Source organism: Megascapheus bottae, chromosome 3, assembly GCF_031878675.1.
Source record: "Megascapheus bottae isolate mThoBot1 chromosome 3, mThoBot2.hap1, whole genome shotgun sequence".
Lineage (NCBI taxonomy): Eukaryota > Metazoa > Chordata > Mammalia > Rodentia > Geomyidae > Megascapheus > Megascapheus bottae.
The window spans coordinates 62,617,449-62,637,966 of NC_143511.1; the positions used below are offsets into that span (position 1 = coordinate 62,617,449).

The window sequence follows — 20,518 nt, forward strand, 5'->3', positions numbered from 1 at the left end:
GCTGCAGGTGGAGGCCTATACAAGGCCACCAGACGGACATCTCACATGTCCCTGATGGAAAGAATTAGTAATGTCACCCTGGCACTGTGGTGGGGTCTGAAAATGATTTTAGAATTGCATACTGAGGTGTGTGTGTGTGTGTGTGTGTGTGTGTGTGTGTGTGTGTGTGTGTGTAAAATGACAAAATGCCCAGGATTTGCTTTCAGGGGAAGAAAAGGATGGAGGAAGTGACAGGGTAAACTTGTAATAATTCTAGAATCTGGCAGAGAAGTGATCACTGTATTTATTGACTTTTGTGTTTGAGATTTTTTTTTACAATTATAAAAAGTCTGCTACTAAAGATGGGATTTTACAGCCCAGCAACAGTGGCTTTCCTTGAAAAGCCAGGCTTAGCAAATAAAATCACAGCTGAGGCTGGGCGTGGCAGTGCACGCCTGGAACTAGAGCAGGGAGGCTGGCCTGGAGTACACGGAGGGATCCTGTCTCGAAAACAACGTGAAACAGAACCCAAAACAGGACGTTCTGTTGAATCCAGATTTCAGAGACTACACAATTATTTGTGAAAACACTTTGACAGTTTTCTGGAAAACAAAGCACAGGAGAGTTTCGCTTCTCCTGACACATCCACTGCCTGTGTTCTCACAACACCTGCTGCTTACAGCAGTTTTACTCCTAACAGCCCCAGAATGGAAACAACCAGATGGCTTGTGCTGTTTTAGCTCTGGGCTGGTTTTACTATAGAGCAGCTATCCTGGAGCCAGTGAGCCTCTTGCCTTTGTACCACCATAGCTGACCAGAGAGACAGCTTCTTGTGGGTATTAAATCGATATGGATAAAGGCCGATCCATGCAATGCAATACTACTTAGCAAAGAAAAGGAACACACTATGGGCACATGAAGCAGCACGGAGGGATTTCTAGAGAATTACAGAGTGAAAAAAGTCAAGTTTAGGCTGGGGAATGGGGAATATGGCTCAGTGGTAAAGCTCAGAGTGCTGGCCTCACATGCCTTCTGTGCTTGGTTTTCAGGCACCAGGCACCAAAATAAAAAAAATAAATAAATAAATAAAGTGGAGCTGGGAATGTAGCCTAGTGGCAGAGCGCTTGTCTAGCATGTATGAAGCCCTAGGTTTGATTCCTCAGTACCATATACTCAGAAAAAGCTGCAAGTGGCAGTGTGGCTCAAGTGGCAGAGTACTAGCCTTGAGCAAAAGTGTCCAAGGACAGTGCCCAGGCCCTAGCCAAAAAAAAAAAATAGTTAATCTCAAAAAGATATATTGATTGCTGGGCGCAGTGGCTCACACCTGTAATCCTAGCTACTCAGGAGGCTGAGATCTGAGGATCACAGTTCGAAACAAGCTCACAAAGCTTTGAGACTCTAATCTCCAATTAATCATTAGAAAATGGGAAGTGGGGCAGTGGGGGGGTGGTAGCCTTGAGCTGAAGAGCTCAGCATCCAGGCCCAGAATTCAAGCCCCATGACCCACCAAAAAAAAAAAAGTCCATAAGGTAGTTTGAACCAGAGAATTGACCCTTTATCCCAGCAGCAATACACAAATACCCCATGTCCACTCCTATCCCAGGGTCTTTACACTTGCTGTTGGTTCTGGCTGAACATTCCTTTTCCAGAATTTCAAGGGGCCTCTGTGCTTAAAGGTCACCTCTGAAGAAGGGCTTTCCAGATCATTTTATCCCAAAGAGGGTCTCCTTGTCCCACCTACATCAAACCAATTATTTTCTGAGTATTGGTTGTTAATACCTACTTACACATACATGAGTGGTTCAGGAGAGAAATGGTGACAGTTCTGAAAGAGTTTGAGTAATAAAAATAAACTCAGGAAAACCAATCAATTAATTCTTTAAGGATGCTGTTTGTTTGGTGGGCAGAATTTTCAACAAGTAGCCATAAGGATGAAGGCTAGGGGTCCTGTCCCTCCAGCTTTGACCCCCACATCTCCTGGGAAGTCGAACTTTGCACAGACCCTGCCCCAACTTGCACACTTTATCCCCAGAGCTCACTCCTCCTGTTTCACTCCAGCATTTAAGGCTTTTCCATCTTGTCCCATGTACTTGTCCAGCGTCAAATAACTTTTCTTATAATCCAAGCCAGGATCTTTCAAGAGGCTGCTCTTCACATCTCTCCTTTACTAAAGTGCTCTGCACAATTTGCCAAAGACAGCACAGGGTGGGGCTGAGCGACAGTGTGTGATCTGTGATATCCTGGGAAAGGAATCACACCTCAATTGCAACATTGCTGTCCCAACACATAACTCAATCTAACCACATTCTACAAAACTACCAGCTTTTACTCCTTAAAAAATGTTCATATCATCCGGGTGTTGGTGGCTTGTGCCTGTATTCCTAGCTACTCAGGAGGCTGAGATTGGATGATCGCAGCCTAGGCAGAAAAGTCCATGAGATTCTTATCTCCAGCGAGTCACCCAAAAGCAGGAAGTGGAAGTGGAGATCAAGTGATAGAAAACTAGTCTTGAGTGAAAAAACTCAGGGACAGCACCTAGACCCCTAGTTCAAGCCCCAGGACCAGCCAAATAAACAAACAGCAACAAATAAAACAAATACTAAAAAAACCTATCCAAGCCAGTGGTTCCTGTAATCCTAGTTACTTAGGAAATTGCCAGTCTAGGTAGGAAAGGCTGTGAGATTCCAATTAGCCAGCAAAATGCTAGGCACCGGTGGCTCACACCTGTACTCCTAGATACTCAAGAGGTTGAAATCTGAGGATCGCAGTTCAAAGCTAGCCTGGGAAAGAAAGTCCCTGAGACTCTTAAACTACTCAGAAAAGGCAGAAGTGGTGCTATGGCTCAAGTAGTAGAGCACTAGGCTTGAGCACAGAGAAGCTCAGGGACAGAGCTCAGGCCCCCAATTCAAGCCCCAGGACTGGCCCAACACACACACACACACACACACACATACGCACGCACGCACACACGAACACACGAACACACAGCTTAGGGACAGATCCTAGACCTTTTGTTCAAGAACAAGGACTGGCGTGCGTGCAAACACGCATGCACACACAAAGTAAAATTAAGAATCTAAAATTAAATATGTGAGAGAGAATGTTGAAAGGGGTGACATTGATCAAGATGCACTGTGTTCATAAGCTTCCTTGCTGAATGGCAACTCCTTTGTACAACTACTCAAAGGTAATAATATTCAAAAATAATAAAAATATAAAATACAATTCCATTTTTATTTCATCCGTGGCCCATATATGATTTAGAAATGTTTTAAGAATAGACGACAGGTGAGACATCAACCTTGTTCTAGCTTTCTACATGGAATGCGGTGTGTTTACGGACCCTGATGGATGGGATTCTGGCCTGTGTTTATGGTTGCCAATGTGGGAGCCCTTCAGGGGTTGCTGCAGACAACTTACTCCCAGGGGATTACATGCTTGGAGGTCTGGGTGAATTCCTGCTTCCTGATCTTTAGTCTGGGGTTGCTGCAAGCCAGAGGCCCCATTCACCCAGAAACCTGAAGCCTGTCCAGGAGAAGCTCTGCCTAGGACAGTGGCTACTCTTCTTTTTTTTTTTTTTTAGGGAGGTGTCATGGGGCTGGAACTTGGCCTGGGCGTTGTCCCTGAGCTCTTCAGCTCAAGGTTACGGCCCCACCCTTGAGCCAAGCCCCACTTCCCAGTTTTCTAGAGGTTAATCGGAGCTAAGAGTCTCAGGTCCTTTTGTGCCCAGGATGGCTTTGAACCTTGATCCTCACATCTCAGCCTCCTAAGTAGCTAGAATTACAGGAGTAAGCCATCATCGCACCTGGCAATAGTGGCTAGACTTTGCACTAAGGAGTGTCAGAAACACTCCAGCAATGGTACATAAGGCCCATGCCGTCTCCATAACCCTAAGGACAAGCCTCAGTCCCTGACACAGCTTCTAGCAACAAGTTTCTTTCTTTTCTCCCCTCCCCTCTCCCCATCCCAGATGCCTCAGAAGGTTTTGGAAATCTCTCCAAGTGAGCCCAGCAAGCCAGGAAAATGACATCTTATTCAAGGGAGAATTAATCTGCCACCCCGTCTTGCAGGCAGAAAGGAGGTCCTAGGAGGGGTGGGGCCAGCAGCCAGGGTCTGGACTCTGGGTCTTATTTTTCTTTCTTTGTCCGTTGTGGGGCTTGAACAAAGGGCCTGGGAGATGTCCCTGAGCTCTTTTGCTCAAAGCTAGCACTTTATCATTTGACCCACAGCTCCACTTCCTGCTTTTTGGTGATTAATTGGAGATAGAGTCTCATGGACTTTCCTGCCCAGGCTGGCTTTGAACCATGATCCTTAGATGTCAGCCTCCTGAGTAGTTAGGATTACAGGCATGAGCCACCAGCACCCAGTGAGTCCTTGTTTTTCTCAAGAAGGGAACCATGGCTCCAAGAGGTCAAAGGACTGACGGAGGTCACACAGCATGGATGGGTCACACTGGGGGCCGGAACCCCGTCCTGTGCTCTGGCTGTGGTGGGACTGAGTCCAGAGCCCCCACCAGCCTGGGCATTTCCAGAGCCTCCTCACCTGGTGCAGGGGGATGACAAGGAAGGCCCCGCCACCAGCACACTCAGTGACGACCGCGATGAAATGGGGGTTCACGGCACAGAAGTGGTTGTCGTGGACGCTGCGGGTGATGGGCACCGAGTCGTAGCAGTTCTCTTTGCTGGCTGCTTTGCCGAAGACATGGCGGAACTTGGAGCTGCGGTACTGGGGGTGCCATGACATCTGCGGGTGACAAGGGGGACAAGAGGACTGAGGCTCAATGTGCTGGTGCAGACCTCCCAGTACGTAAGAAAGACACACCAGGGCAGTGGTCAGAGCTACCTGGACAAGTGACCTGCTAGGAAGGCCACCAAGTGAGCAGGCTGGAACTGTGGCTTTTCCTGTTCCCGCGGTGAGAAGGCAAGACAGTCCACAATGACTGGTGGGCTGCTATGTCAGGCTTGTCATCTCTCATGTGGACACAGGCAGAGAAACCACAGGGAGCTCACCGCCTCCCCTCACCCGATCTCACCAGAGAAGCCCACTGTGCTGCCTCTGCCTGGCCTCCAGTCCCTCTGACCTTACCTGGTAAATGGGCCTGAGATCTAACCTCTGCTGCTTCAGTTTTCTTGGGGCAATAAAGGTGCCACTCCTGTCTGTAATCCTACTCATGGTTCAAGGCCAGCCTAGGCAGGAAAGTCCATGACACTTTTGTCCACTTAACCAGCAAAAAGTTGAAAGCATGGGTCTAGGAATGTGGCTAGTATGCACGAGGCCTTGGGTTTGACTCTTTGTTACCACATCAGCAAAAATAAATAAGATTAAAAATAAAGCTGAAAGCAGAGCTATGGCTTAAGTGACAGAATGCTAGTCTTGAGCAAAAAAAAAAAGCTCAGGGGCAATGCTCAGTCCCTGAGTTCAAGCCCCAGTATGTACACACACAGACACATAGACACACAGACACACACACACAGAGACACACAGGCATAGAGAATCTCATACACCTGTCATGAAGCTATGTGTCCCTTTTTGGAAAAGATGCTATTGGCATTGGGGCTGACGCCAGTGGCTGGTGAAAGAGCATGAACATGCTTGTCCTTTGGCCCCAGCCCAGCCAGACCTGCTGCTCCAAAGGAAAGCTGCAGAGGTAGGGGGCACCCAGCCAGCCTGTGTGCATGGTGCAGGCGTGGGCGCCACGTGTGCAGGAGAAGCTCCCAGGTGCAGGTCGGCTGTGCACAGGGCGCATGCGCATGTGCTGGAGCAAGGCAGGCACTTGGGCGATGACTCCTGGGTGAGGACTCCCGAGGGTGTGCACTCAGGACCCAGGCCTCGCTCTAGTGACTCAGCAACCACAGAAGGGAGTTCCGCTTTCCCTGCAGGCAGGAGCATGCCTGGGAGTGAGGACTGCACAGCCTGGGGATGGGCTGGGCCCACAGCCAAGCCACAGCCAAACCTCCTCCGTGGGGCACAGGCCAAAGTGGCCCTGTTCTCATGCATCGTGCCACTATCCCACCCCCAGTGTGCTCAGTGGGCCTGTGAGACTAGGTTCCCGGGGCTGGGCATTGAGTCCTGAGTGAGTTTAATGCAGCTCTGGGCTCATCCCTTCATGCCTGGCAGTTCAAGGGCCAGGGTCCGTCCCACACTGGACAACCACTTGTTAGTGGGATCACAGTTCCTGCTGGACGATGGGAAAATGAAGCTGTAGAAATCTAGTGGACCTCGGGTGGGTGCCAGTGGTGTGGGTGGATGTCAGGCTGAGTTTTCCTGCTCTGAACAAGCTTTGCTGCTGCTAGAAGTCCTCGTAGTGGTGGTGGTGGGATATTTTGTGTGTGTGTGTGTGTGTGTGTGTGTGTGTGCGTGTGTGTGTAAGAGAGAGAGAGAGAATGTTCCCTAGAGCCTCTCTTCTTCACCCTAACATCATCTAAGGACAAGGATCAGGTACAGGGTGGAAAAACACTCAGGTGGGTGTGACACAGTCTTTCACCATCTCTGTAAAAATGAAGTGACCTGGTTTGACACTGCCAGCTACCATAGTCCTTATTTAAGTTTGTGGTTCCACATCTAATAGAAGTGGTTCTGCTGCGTCCCTCTTAAAGTTTGACCTTGTAGGCACAGAGGCTTCCCCACCAGTGTCTCATGGGGTGATCTGAAGCACTGCACTTTTGTCATTGCCATAGTAAGGGGGGAAGGGGGGAGAACCATAGACACTTAAAAAAATGAAATGATTACAGTTAGCAAGAGTAAAGAATATTCTAGCAAGATGTTAGAACATTATAGGCTCACACCTGTAATCCTAGCTACTAGGATGAGATCTGAGGATCAAAGTTCAGAGCCAAACCAGGGAAGGAATGTTTGTGAGACTCTTATCTCCAGCTAATGTGGAAAAAGCCAAAAGTAAAAGTGTGACTCAAGTGATAAACCACCAGCCTTGAGCCAAAAAAGTGAACAGATAGCGCCCAGGCCCTGAGTTCAAGCTCCATGGTCAGGGAGGAGGGGAGGGAAAGGGACATTCTATTTAGCATGGTAGTGAATATCTGTAATCCCAGTAATTCAGAGGTTGAAGCAGAAGGATCACAAGTTCAAAGCCAGCCTGGAGTGGGCACTAGAGGTCTAAGCCTGTAATCTTAGTTACTCAGAAAGCTGAGATCTAAAGATTGTGCTTCAAGATGAGCTGAAGCAGGAAAGTCTACATCACTATTATCTCCAATTGTACACCCAAAAGCCAGAAGTGAAGCTGCAGCTCAAGTGGTAGAGCACTAGCCTTGAAAAAAAAAAATTCAGGAATAGCACCCAGGCCCTGAGTTCAATCCCCACCACCACTACCAAAACCCCAAACCAAAATGAAAGCCAGCCTGGGCAAAACAACTATGTTGCCTCTAAAAAAGATAAACAAACAAACAAATAACCTTTCCCATCTTTGGGTGTGGGGCCCAGGCCACAGTGCTCCCATGCATCTGGTGTGGTGAAAGTCTACAGAAACTTCCAGTGAATGTGACCCAGTGCTCTTACAATGGAGTCCTCAAGGGCATCATTTGGGAATTGCACATTCTCAAGCCCCACCTCACACCACTGAATAGGCCGCTCTAGGGTGGGCCAGCTGGGCTGTGTTTTAACCTGCCTTCCTTCCACGTGGCTGAGTGTCAGGTGTGAGATGCCAGGCATAATAGATGGGTTGCTGGCAAGTCCTAAACCCACTGACCAGTCTCAGCACTGTGCACTGCCCAATACAAAGCCAAAGCCAAACCTGAAGCTAAAGCTAAAGTCAAAGCTGAAGAACTGATACTCCCTATGAAGCTATGTGTCCAAGAAATGGAACCCACCGGGGCCAAGCCTTTGGCTGAACCTGTGCACAGGGGCATGAGAAGTGCTCCATAGAATGCCATCAGCAAACGAGAATACAGGAAACCCTCTGCATTACATTATCTATTCTGTGTGTGTGTGTGTGTGTGTGTTGGTATTTGGACTTGAACTCAAAGCCTCACAATCTTGCTTGGCTTTTTTGCTTAGAGTTGGTTCTGTACCACCTGAACCACACCTGTACTTCTGGCTTTTTTGCTGGTTAACTGGTGATAAGAGTCTCTGAGATTTGTCTGCCTGGGTTGGCTTTGAACCTTAATCTTCAGTTTTCAGCCTCCTGAGTAGCAAGGATTACATGTGTGGGAGCCACTGGCACTTGTCTCATTACCCACATCTGATAGTAACTCAAAATGGATCAAAGAGCTAACACTAAAAATTTAAAACACAGGGCAAAAGTTTGATGACACTGGATTTGGCAGTGATTTTTTGCTACGACACCAAAAGCAATGCAAAAAAAAAAAAAGGACAAACTGGACTTCATGAAAATCAAAACTTATTTCTCAACGGTAATTCTTTTTTTGATTAGTTGTAAGACTTGAACTCTGAGCTCTTCAGCTCAAGGCTGCTGCCCTATCCCTTGAGCCACAATGCCACTACCCATTTTCTGGTGGTTAATTGGTGATGAGAGTCTCATGGACTTTAGTGCCCGGAAGGCTTTGAACTTCAATCCTCAGATCTCAGCCACCTGAGTAGCTAGGGTTACAGGCGTGAACCACCATGCTTCAGGGATATTTTTTCCATTCTTGGGGCTTGAACTCAAGGCCTGAACACTGTCCTTGGGCTTTTTCTCAAGGCTAGAGCTCTACCATTTGAGCCACAGCACCACTTATGTTTTTTTTTTTTGTATGTGGTACCAAGGAATTGAACCAGGGTCTTAATGCATGCTAGGCAAGCACTCTACCATTAGGCCAAACTTCCAGCCCCAGAGGTATTTTTTTTTTTTTTTTGCCAGTCCTGGGTTTGAGCTCAGGGTTTGAGCACTGTCCCTGGACTTTCTCAAGGCTAGAGCTCTACCACTTGAGCCTCAGCACCACTTCTGGCCTTTTTTCTATATACGTGGTACCTAGGAATTGAACCCGGGTCTTCGTGCATGCTAGGCAAGCACTCTACCACTAGGCCAAACTCCCGGCTCCCCCAGGGGTATTTTTAACACAGTAAAGATGTACCCTGCCAGACGAGAATACTTTTACGGGAGGAACACAAAGGGACAGTGCCTCTGATCATATACAGTTACATTTATCCAATGAACTCTAGAGTGAAAAAAGGCACAACCTGTGGAATAGGGGAAAAAATCACTTATCTGATCAGAGATAGATATACAGAATACAGAACTCTCAAACCCTGGTGGCTCACACCTGCAATCTTAGCTACTGACATATCGGCAATCCTAGCTACTCTCACACCTGTAATCCTAGCTACTCACATGCCTGTAACCTTAGCTATCAGAAGGCTAAGAGCAGGAGTGTCATGGTTTGAGGTCATCCCAGGCAAAAATGTCAAAAGTCACCTTTTCAACCAATACACAAAGGTCACAGTGGTACGTACCAGTTATCCTAACTACACAGGAGGTATAAACAGGAGGATGGCGCTCCAGAGACTTATTGGAAACCCTACTAGAAAAGTGAGTAGTAACAAAAAAAAGGTCTGGGGCATGGCTCAAGTAGTAGAGTGCCTGAATAGCAAGCAGAAGCCCTGACTTCAAATCCAAGTACTACAAAAAAAGAAGAAAACTGGGGCCAGGAGCATGGCTTAGTGGTAGATTGCTTGCCTAGCATGCACCAAGACCTGGGTTCGATTCCTCAGTACCACATACATAGAAAAGCTAGAAGTGGTGCTGTGGCTCAAGTGGTAGAGCCCTAACCTTGAGAAAGCCCAAGGACAGTGCTCAGGCCCTGAGTTCAAGCTCCAGGACTCACAAAAAAAAAATAATAAAATGAAGAAGAAAAGGAGGAAGAAGGAGGCCGAGGGGCAAAAGACTTGAGACATTTCTCTAAGATATACCAATGACCACAGAGCATATAAAATATATTCACTATAGTTAAGGAAATACAAATAAAAACCACACACAAGCCAGGCTCATGCCTATAATTCTAGCTACTCAGGAAGCTGAGATCTGAGGATTGTGGTTCAAAGCCAGGCCAGGCTCTAAAGTCTGTGAGACTCTTATCTCCAATTAACTACCAGAAAACCAGAAGAGGCACTGTGGCTCAAGTGGTGGAGTGCTAACCTTGAGCTGAGGAGCGCACGGACAACACCCAGACCCAGAATTCAAGCCCCATGACCAACCAAAACAAACAAAGAAAAAAAAAACTCCAAAAAACCCAAAACCACACAGAGTCAGATCAGATTATGTGACAGGTATGTGCAGTGAGCCTCAAATTGAGGGAGTCTAGGTTAACAAATGAAAAGGCCCCATGGTGCAAATGCCACCTCACGTCTACTAGGATGGCTGGGATTCAACCCACGGCCTTGTTCGTGCTGGGCTCTGCCCCCACAGAGGGCTATGACAAAACCAAACCAAAACGAAACCCCAGAGAAATCACAAGTGCTGATGAAGCAATGGAGACCTGTGAGCAGTCTGTGTCACACTGTGGGGAACAGTACAGAGATACTTCAAAGTCGAACTAGAATCACCAGCAATTCCACCCTGGGATATATATATATATATCCTGAAGAATTCAAGGTAGGAGGTTTGGGATATGGCTCAAGTGGTAGATCACCTGCCTCAGAAAATGTGAGGTCCTGGGTTCAAACCCCAGTAGCACCATAAAGAAGTAGCTTATAACAGAATACAAATGTATTGTGCACCCAGATACATAAATATACCCAGATACCATATAAATATTATACAGTCTTTAGTGGGGGTATGGCTCAAGTATAGAATACTGCCCTTGAGCAAAATCACTGACCAAGAGCTCAAGGCCCTCAGTTCAAGCTCCAGTACTGCCACCCAAAACTAAATACAACAACTAATCAAAATTAGCTGTGTGGATGGTGGTACATATCTGTTACCCCAGCTACCCAGGAAACAGAGCCAGGAAGGGCAACTTTAATCACAGTCAGCTTAGGCAAATAGTAAGTGAAAAACAAAACTAAAAGCAATGGGCTGGAGGCGTGACTCAAATGGTAGACAGTTTGCCTATCAAGTGCGAGCCCTGAGTTCAGTCCATACTACCACAACACAATGAATCAAAACTAAAATCCAGCAGACCAGCTCCAGTGTCAAGTTTCTCCATGTATCCATTTCTTCTCCAGTACCATAGGGGTCACATCAAACTACAAACAGCTACAGTGTACTACTTTGACTGTTAAGAACATCTATGTACATTACCATGAAGGATGATTTTACAGAGAGGTTAAGTAACCTGCCTATGGTCACCAGCTGATGAGTGCTGAAACTGAGATGAGAATCTAGGCAGTCCAGAACTGGCTTACACCTTGCACAGGGCTAAGAGCATAGTGTGTGTGTGTGTGTGTGTGTGTGTGTGTGTGTGTGTGTGTGTGTGTCCCAATGCATACTTAGTGTTCAACAAATTTTTACTGTTGAGACCCCAAGGTTTCCCAGTGTTTATACAACAGTCAGCTCTGATTGAGTAGATGCAGTTTTTCCTCAAACTAGGGGAGTCTAGGCTAGCAATGACAAAAGCCTCAAATTAGAAAGTTCTAAACTAGGGGCTGGGAATGTGGCTCAAGCGATAGAGTGCTAGCCTTGAGCAAAAGAAGCTCAGGGACAGTGTCTAGGTCCTGAGTTCAAGGCTCAGGACTGGCAAAAAAAAAAAGGGCAAGCTGGGACGTGGTGGTTCAGGCCTGTAATCCCAGATACTCAGGAGGCTGAGATCTGAGGATCAAGGTTCAAAGCCAGTAAGGGCACAAAAGGACTTGAGACTTTTTTTTTTTTTCGCCAGTCCTGGGGCTTGAACTCAGGGCCTGAGCACTGTCCTTGGGTTTTCTCAAGGCCAAGGTTTCTGGTTTTTTTCTATACATGTGGTAGTAAAGCAATCAAACCCCAGTATTCATGCACGTTAGGCAAGCACTATATCATTAGGCCAAACTTCCAGCCCCAGGACCTGAGACTCTTATCTCCAATTAACCTCTAGAAAATGGGAAGTGGGGCTTGGCTCAAGGGTAGGGTGGTAGCCTTGAGCTGAAGAGCTCAGGGGCAACGCCCAGGCCCAGGGGTAGGGCAGTCTTGAGCTGAATGAAGAGCTCAGGGACAGTGCCTAGGCCAAGTTCAAGCCCAATGACCCCCCCCCCAAAAAAAAAGTTCAAAACTAGGCTGGGAGCCTGGTGCCATGGCTCATGCCTGTAATCCTAGCTACTCAGGAGGCTGAGATCTGAGGATCGTGGTTCAAAGTCCATGAGACTCTTATCTCCAATTAACCACTGAGAAACAAGAAATGGCGCTGTGGTTCAAGGGGTAGGGGGTAGCCTTGCACTGAAAAGCTCAGGGACAATGCCCAGGCCCAGAGTTCAAGTCTCCACGACCACCGACCAACAAAAAACAAACAAAACTGGACTGAGTATGGAAGTGGAGTTGTAGCTTAAGTGGCAGAGCAACAGCCTTGAGGGAAACAGCTAAGGGATAATACCCAGGTCCTGATTTCAAGTCCCAATTCTAACATAAAAAAAACAAACAAAACCAGGCCGGGTGTCGCTCTATGGTATGGCTGTTGCCCGGCATGCACAAGGCGCGAGTTCAATCCTCAATCCTAAAAGAGCAAGTTCCACACATGCTGTAAGGCTGTGTGGCTTGCGGAGTCCTGACGATCCCCAGATAACACCAGTGCAGGGAGAAAGCGAACTGACAGTCCCAGCTGGGCAAGATTCCCAAGAGTGGGGCATAGGGAGGCGGAAGCTGGGGGAAGCCCTCTGGATTCTCCATCAGCCACTGCTCAGGCAAGCACTCTGAGCAGGGGTGAGCAGATCATGGTGCTCAAAATCTCAACACAGGCGGTGCCATCCTGTAGAATGCAAAGGAACACCATGCTGGCACCCCCCCACCCCCCCACACACTCGGCCCTGTCCCCTCCAGCCCTGCCCAGCCTCCCCTCCTCCACCCTCTGGTCAGAACAGATGCCTCTTGGCAGGCCCACAGGAAATACAGATTGTGTGGGCAGCTGCCAAGAAAAGACCTTTTTTCCTGATGAGATTAAGGCCGCAGTGAGAGCCTCCACCCATATCTGACACAGTCCAGACCCAGGTCTTGGGGAGGGTGGCTCTCAGGTCTCCCCGTCATGGTTTCCATTATTCCAATGCCTTCCCCTGGCCTTGCAAGGCTTGTTCTCCTACACCTATCACCCCATTCCATTTCCCTCAAGTGTTGCCCAGATCTCCTCAGAACGGAGCACAAAGGCCTAGGCAGGACCTTTCCCTCCTGTCCTCTTCTCCACACACTTGCTCTCTGTGCTTGGTCTTGAGGACTAAATGGGACAACGTACATAAATTACTCTGTGCACAGAGGATGGAGGTGCTCTTCCGTTCCCTACCCCTCCCATATGGCTACAACCTCAAATGGCCCCCTCTGCTGCGGTGCCCACCCTTGGGCATCCAGAGGTTTGTGGTTAGCCATCTTCTATCGGGAGCTCTGGGCAGGTTGACAGCTGCAACTCCCACACTGATTTGCACTGTGACCTTAGGCAAGTCTCATCCCCTCCCTGTTAGACACTGGGAGCTGTCCACATGTCCGCTGTCCCAGTCCCTGGAGTCTCTGGACTGCCTGGACCTTCTGAAGCACACAACACTCCCCAAACTAGGCCCCAGACCAAAACTCCATTCATGTTTATTGCCCTACAAGCCTCTTATCTGGGAGTTTCAGGCAATAAGGGTCACTGGGGATTTCCCAAGACACCTCCCAGGGCTGAAATCCGGGGCTCCACCTTTTGCACCCTGTCTAGTCCCTGGCACAGCGCTTCCAGATCTGTCTTTGGACAGATGGGCCCCAAGGTCGAGAGAAAGAGAGAGAGAGAGAGAGAGAGAGAGACAGAGAGAGAGAGAGAGAGAGAGAGAGAGAGAGAGAGAGAGAGAGAGAGAGAGAATATGCACGCCCGCATGCTGGCTCAGTATCCCAAAGCAACGTTCCAGGGAGGTTCCTGTGTTTTGCTTTCAGTGAGGCCCCAAAGATGCCACCCCCACTCAAAAAAATCATCCCTTGCCACCTGTTTTAGGGATTTGCTGCCAGAGCCATCCTCAGAGCAGGTGTCCTCTCTGAGCCTGACAGCATGCTGGGCATGAGAGACCAGAGGTGAGGGTGAAGGAGTCGGGGTCAGGCTGCTGGTCCTTTAGATGTGCGAGAAGTAGAGGAACCAGCAAGTTCACCACCAGCAGAGAGGGGAAAGGCAGCCCCGACAGGAGCCACTGTGCCTGCCACAGCCTGCCTGGTGGTGGTGCTAGGGCTCATGGAGTGAGGGTGGGAAGCAGTGCCCAGCTAGGTGCAGGGATCATGTTTGGCCTGGAAAAAGACTTGCTTTCCTCAAGTCTGGAAGAAATAACACTGTGAGGCGAGGGCTGTGGGGACCTCGATGGATGGACTCAGGAGGAAGAGGATGACTGGCCTGTGATGGGGTGCCAGGTGAGTGTGCGGATGGCGTGAGCACCCATGGCCCACACCTGCAATGCTAGCTACTCAGAAGGCTGAGATCTGAGGATCACCATTCAAAGCCAGCCCAGGCAGAACAGTCTGTGAGACTCTTTATCCTCAACTAATCACAAAAAATAGAAGTGGATGTGTGACTCAAGTGGTAATGTGCTAGCCTTTAACTAAATCAGCGCTCAGAGTGTGAGTTCAAGCTCTAGGACAGGCATAACAAAACAAAACAAATGAAAACAATGAAAAATCGATGGCGGATGGTGGGTGGCCTAAGACCTTGTCTCCAAACTCAGTCCAGGCAAGGAGCAGGATGGGAAATTCTTTTGTTTCTTCTCACTTGCCTATTACCATGGAGATAAGTGCTGTTGCTTAGCCATAATCAATTCCCTAGCTAGGGATGCAACAGCTGGCAGGAGGCTAGAGGCCTTTGCTCTAATCCGGTACTCAGGCCTTGCCTGCAGGGAGGGAGCGCTGGGAGCCAAACTGCTCGGGGATTTTGGCAGTCAGGATTCAGCGATGGGAAGAGTACAGAAAAGATGTCAGTGCCCTGTAAGAAGAGATACTTTTGCCTGCCCCAAGACTGGCTGCTGGACACGTGACAACACGTCATCTGCCCATAAGGCTGGGACTAGACAGAACCTGAGAATCAGAATTTCTAACATGTTCCAGCTGTTCAGGAAGCAGCTGGTCCTGGATACTCTTGGAGGGTGGTTGTTGGGCAGTCCCACTCACAATTCACAAAAGCCCTCCTGGGTCACCATTCATTCAAGAACTGAGGGTTTGATTTGCTATCCCCTCATGGGTTTCGCAGCCCCTTTAACTGACTTGGAGCAGGGCAGGAACAGAAATGCATGTGCAATGATTTCTCTCCCATGATGAGTCTATCTATCCATCTCAACAGCAGGAGGCTCAGGGAGAGCCAGAGATGCATATTCATAGGAACCAGACCCACCTTCGCCAGCTCCCAGCACATGCTTCTTCTGGGCAGACAGTGAAGGACTTTACAGACTGAAGTTCCCAACCAACTGAAGCAAGTAGAGAGCCCTGAGGAAGACGAGGACGAAGCAGAGATATTGTGGGGTTTTTTGTTGTTTTTTTAGGTACTGATGAACTCAGGGCCTTACTGCTTCCCAGGGAAATTGCTCTACTACTTGAGGCATGCTCCAGTCCTCCCTCCCCATTTTGTTTTGGTTATTTTGGGGGTATGGTTTTGCATTCTTATACCACCATGCCTGGCCTCTCTGTGTCCTCAGCTCTCCCATCTGTAAGTGAACTAGCGCTATAAGAGTCTATTGAGTTTATTCACTGAGATGTGCCTGGCTTGGGGACAGAGCTCTTCTTGATCTCATATAAGCAAGACCAGTGCTAGGAGTTCAATTTAAAAACCATGGTGAGCCGGGCATGGTGGCTCACGCCTGTAATCCTAGCTACTCAGGAGGCTGAGATCTGAGGATCAAGGTTCAAAGCCAGCTCAGCACAAAAGGACCTGAGACTCTTATCTCCTATTAACCTCTAGAAAATGGGAAGTGGGGCTTGGCTCAAGGGGTAGGGCAGTAGCCTTGAGCTGAAGAGCTCAGGGACAACGCCCAGGCCACGGTTCAGTCCCATGACCCACAAAACAAAACCAAAACCAAACCAAAAACCATGGTGGTGACAGATGCATGACAATTTGATATACTGTCCATCATCCCTGCCATAGAACTGTGTACTCAGCTGTGGATGGCTGGGATGGTAACTCTTGTGTATTTCACCTCAATTAAATAAAGAGCACACAAGAGTCATTATACACACAGATTTCCTGAACCCTTTGGCAGAGATGATAGTGGCTCCCCTCTGCCTGCTTTCCTTGGTGGCCCCTACAGGCTAGCTAGTATTCTTAGTGGCAGAGGCCGGCTATTTGGTTCACTCTTGTAGTTTTGGCTACTCAGTGCTTCTCTGCCAGGAGTCCTGGGGGATGAGGAACTTCCTCATTTTGAGTGACTTCCCTAGGGGGTGGTTCTCCCCCTCAACCTCCCTCTTCCTGGAGCCCGGCTCCTGTCTCCTATCCCCAGAGGCTTGAATGGAGGGTCAGAGGGGAGCAGAGGTAAAGGGGCCTGGGTCACCAGCGACATACAGTAATTCTGCCAATGGTGGCTGAGGGGCGGCGGCTGCAAGGTTAGACACACAATCAGGTATACCAGTCGGCTGGCAGAGCTGGGTCTGTGCTCATCTGTAGGGTGAGATACCAGTGGGTCCTTCTGGCATCTAGAGCCCCACCTGGCACAAGGTCAACTCAAGCTTTGCATCTATTTGTATAACCAAGTTACAGGAAGTAATGAGGATCACTTTTATAGAGCACTCGCTGGAAGCCCGGCACCAGCTAAAGAGGGACTGACAGAGGCAATTAGCAAAAGTAAACACAGGCCTTAAACATGCCACAAGGAATCTAAGCTCTGCACTGGCCGGCACAGCAGTACTATCCCCCACTGCAAAGATTCGGGGCAGGGAGGAACCAAAGCCAGGAAGTAAATGAAAACTAAGAACGCTAAGAAACCCCCCCTTCATGATGATGCAGAATCGAATTCTGAAATGATCTGAATACTGTATCATATCTGGGCAAGGAGTCACCAGTATCCTTGAGATGCCCAGACACAGTCAGAGCAACCAGTGGCACCCAACCCACACGTGTCCATCAGAGGATCTGAGGATTTGGGCATGCACCAGGCCAGGGACAGGGAATTCACCCTTTTTGGGGAAGGAAGAGGGCAAGCACCATACTTCCTTTCTTCTAGTTTCCTCCCATTTCCCCATCTCTATTCCGGGGCCCCCACCAACCAACTCTGCCATCTCTGCTTCATTAACACCCTGGTGAGTGCACGTCTCTGGGCAGGTTCTGATAAAGGCCGGGGAGCTGCTGTGGTGTTTCCGGCTGCCCCATCTCTCACCAAGTCTAGACTTTGGACTGTATTCTAGCCTTTGAGTGGGAGCAGCTTCCCAGAGGGATCCTAGCCTTTAGTGGGATAGAGAAACTGAGTCAGTATGCCCAGGCACACTGGCCCGCATAGGGCAGAACCAGAAACAGGATCAGACCCAAGAGTCCTTCCCTCTATAAAGGCACAGAACAAAGTTCCTTTCATCTTGTGCCTGGACACAGTACCAAATATTTTGTTCTTATCTGTGTGGCTCTAAGTACTGGCAGAAGCTTGTATGTGGAAGGACAAATTCCAAGACAGCTCGAGAAGGAAGAAAGGCCTTACAATGTGAGCTCGGGTCATCACCCTGTGGGGCTGTCCCGGGCTCAGACCTGTGAACGTGGCACTGTTTCTCAAGAGAGTGAGTTACATGAGCTGGAAAGATGGGGTGTGGGGGGAGACCTGGGAGTCAGGAGGGAAGACAGAGGAAATCTTTTCTGTACCTGTGGCCCTCAGCAGCACAGGGTACGGTACAGTGGAGCACAGTCCCGCAATCCACATTTTCCAAGGACAGTTCCTGCACTGGACTCGGCCCAGAGGCTGCTGAGGGCAGGGATGGTGTCTGCCCTGACAATAGGTGGAATGGTGGAGGCGTCACACCCCACAAAATGAAACTCAAGCACAGTCAGGGTGGTGACAGCAACATGGGAGAAACCAGGAGGTTGGAACGGATCTTCAAGTGTTCTCACTTGTTCACTAGTACATGCACACACACATGCAAGCATACTGTATGCACACATACAAACATACAGACACACAAACATGCATACATATATAAACACTTCTTAGGGGGCGTACTGAGGTCCAAGCCAGCACCTCCCACTTGAGCCACACCTCAGTCTTTTGGTTTTTAGTTTACTTTTTGATAGGATCTTGCTCGTTTGCCTAGGCTGGCCCCCGACCAAGGCCAGCCTACCTTTACCTCCTGAGTAGCTGAGGTGGCAGGCATCTACTTCTATGCCCAACCCTGATCATGCTGCCAAAGAGAAAAAAAAAATTGAGCTCACCCCCTATCCACATTTTTTTGGCCTTTTTTGTCAGCCCTGGAGCTTGAACTCAGGCCCTGAGCACTGTCCTTGGGCTTTCTCAAGGTTAGAGCTCTACCACGTGAGCCACAGCACAGAATACCATCAGTGATAGCCTCAAGAAAAAAACATGTTCATGGGAGGGTGACTCATTACTGTCTGGCCTGGCTATCAAATTGAGTTTTCTTTTTTTCCTTGCTGTGCTGGTCCTGGGTCTGGATGCTGTCTATGAGTTTGTGGGGTTTGTTTTTGTGTTGTTTTGTGTTTTGTACAAGGCTAGCACTCCATCATTTGAGCCACAGCCCCACCTCCAGCCTTTTCTTTTTTTGTAGTTAATTGGAGATAAATGTCTCATGGACTTCCTGACTTGGGCTGGCTTCAAAGCATGATTCTCAGATCTCCTGAGAAGCCAGGATTACAGGCATGAGCCACAAGTTTCAAGTTTTGAATTGTATTTTAAATAAAGCCCCTAGATTAAAACACCAAACCTTATGTGGATTTTTTATAAACTCCATTAGCCTGTCACTGTTTTGTCCTAAGGCTGATCATGCTAGAAACCCAGTGTTAATTCTCCCATCCCCTCATTCAGACATGAGGGAGATTATGAGCCCAGTTTCTCAGAAGAAACTGATAAAAGCTAGGCAAGGAAGCACACTTCTGTGACCTCAAGTGACTCAAGAAGTGGAGGCCAGCCTGATCAAACGTGATCGAGACCACATCTCAAAAACAAGATTCTAAGCGGGGCGCAGTGGCTCACACCTGTAACCCTAGCTACTCAGGAGGCTGAGATCTGAGGATCACATTGCAAAGCCAGCCCAGGCACTAAAGACTGAGAGACTCTTATCTCTAATGAATCACTAGAAAAGGGGACATGGGGCTGTGACTCCAGGGATAGGGTGGTTACCTTGAGCTGAAGAGCTCAAAGACATCGCCCAAGCCCAGAGTTCAAGCCCCATGACCCTCCCACACACAAAAATTCTAACAAAAGGGTAAAAAATGGTAGAACATTTGCCTAGCGAGTTCAAGGCCTTGGGTTCAATTCCTAGAAGCATCCACTTACCCATCTTTTGAAGGTTAGTTACTGGTGTTTAACAGTTTAAACAATGATCTATAAATACAACCTGGATTAACTAGTTTGTCTTCCCCTATGTACTTAACCAGGCTAATTAATTAGGATGATGTGCGGACCATAGAGTAAAGGGTCCTTATCACCCTCCTTTTCTCAGTGTCTCCCCTCCTCCCAGGAGACTTCTGGAGCTCCGCCTCCCTGGGGGAGTTGCTGTCCACACCTGCAAGAGATGAGGGATGCTGAACACTTTCTTCTTGTTGCAGGGGGTGTTTTGCCTGCGCCCAGTGATCATCTTGAGTCTCACTCTGGAAGCCCTTGCTGTAGATGCTGGAGAGACCCCGGATCTCCAGCTGCAGAGGTTGGGGGCCCGCGTCTGGGTCTACCCCTCACTCGCTCGTCCCAGGTCAATGGCTGCTCAGAGGCAGGTTCCTGGAAGAACACAAGCTTCCGTTTCTAGATGCCTTGCCCGGCTGGTGGCCCCTGGGTCCTGGCCACCGGCTGGCCCCTTTGCTGGTCCTCTCACTGGCCTGTTGGCTCTCCCTGTGCCTCTCACTGTGCTTCTGCGCAGCCTCTGCTTGCTCACCTGTGAAATGGGACCAATCAGACCCGGCACGAGGTCCTGTGAAATCTTCAGGCTGAAGTCTCCCCTCCTCACACCCTGGACAGGCCTGCTTTTAGGGGTGGGGGCAGAAGTGCGGGGAGCTGAGATCTGGGTGCTCCTGGGGCCTGAGCTGTTAGGACTCTTCCAATCACAGCAGTGCACTCTGGGCCTTGAAGCCCTTGCAGCCAGGAATCCCAGGAGAGGGGATCTGGGCTGGATTAGCCAGTGGTGGTGGTGGTGTGGGGGAGACATTCCTGTCTCTAGGCTCAGCCTCCTGCCAGCCTCCAGGGACCATTCCAGGACTGAGCCCCCAGGGACTAAGGTCAAAGGGCAGCATCCCCTTCCAGACTTTCTACTGCCTCTCAGGCATTAAAGGCAAGATATAGCCAAGAATGGGGTGTGCATGAGAGGAAGCCAAAGTAGGAAGGCCTAAGGCAGTGGGGAGGCATG

General features: G+C 49.0%; 1 protein-coding gene across 2 annotated transcripts in view; it reads right to left on the bottom strand.

Moving 5' to 3' along the window:
• Positions 1-20,518, bottom strand: part of Coro2a (coronin 2A) — a 50,178-nt gene that overhangs the window by 16,558 nt on the left and 13,102 nt on the right. Inside the window, exons 2-3 of one of the 2 annotated variants that reach the window (XM_090330307.1) lie at positions 19,688-19,896; positions 4,522-4,722 (exon numbers count right to left, since the gene is read on the bottom strand). In XM_090330307.1, coding sequence (XP_090186433.1) covers positions 4,522-4,722; positions 19,688-19,759 — 273 coding nt within the window. In that variant the 5' untranslated portion in view covers positions 19,760-19,896. The remainder of the gene's footprint in view (positions 1-4,521; positions 4,723-19,687; positions 19,897-20,518) is intronic. The other variant, XM_090330308.1, reaches the window with a different exon arrangement.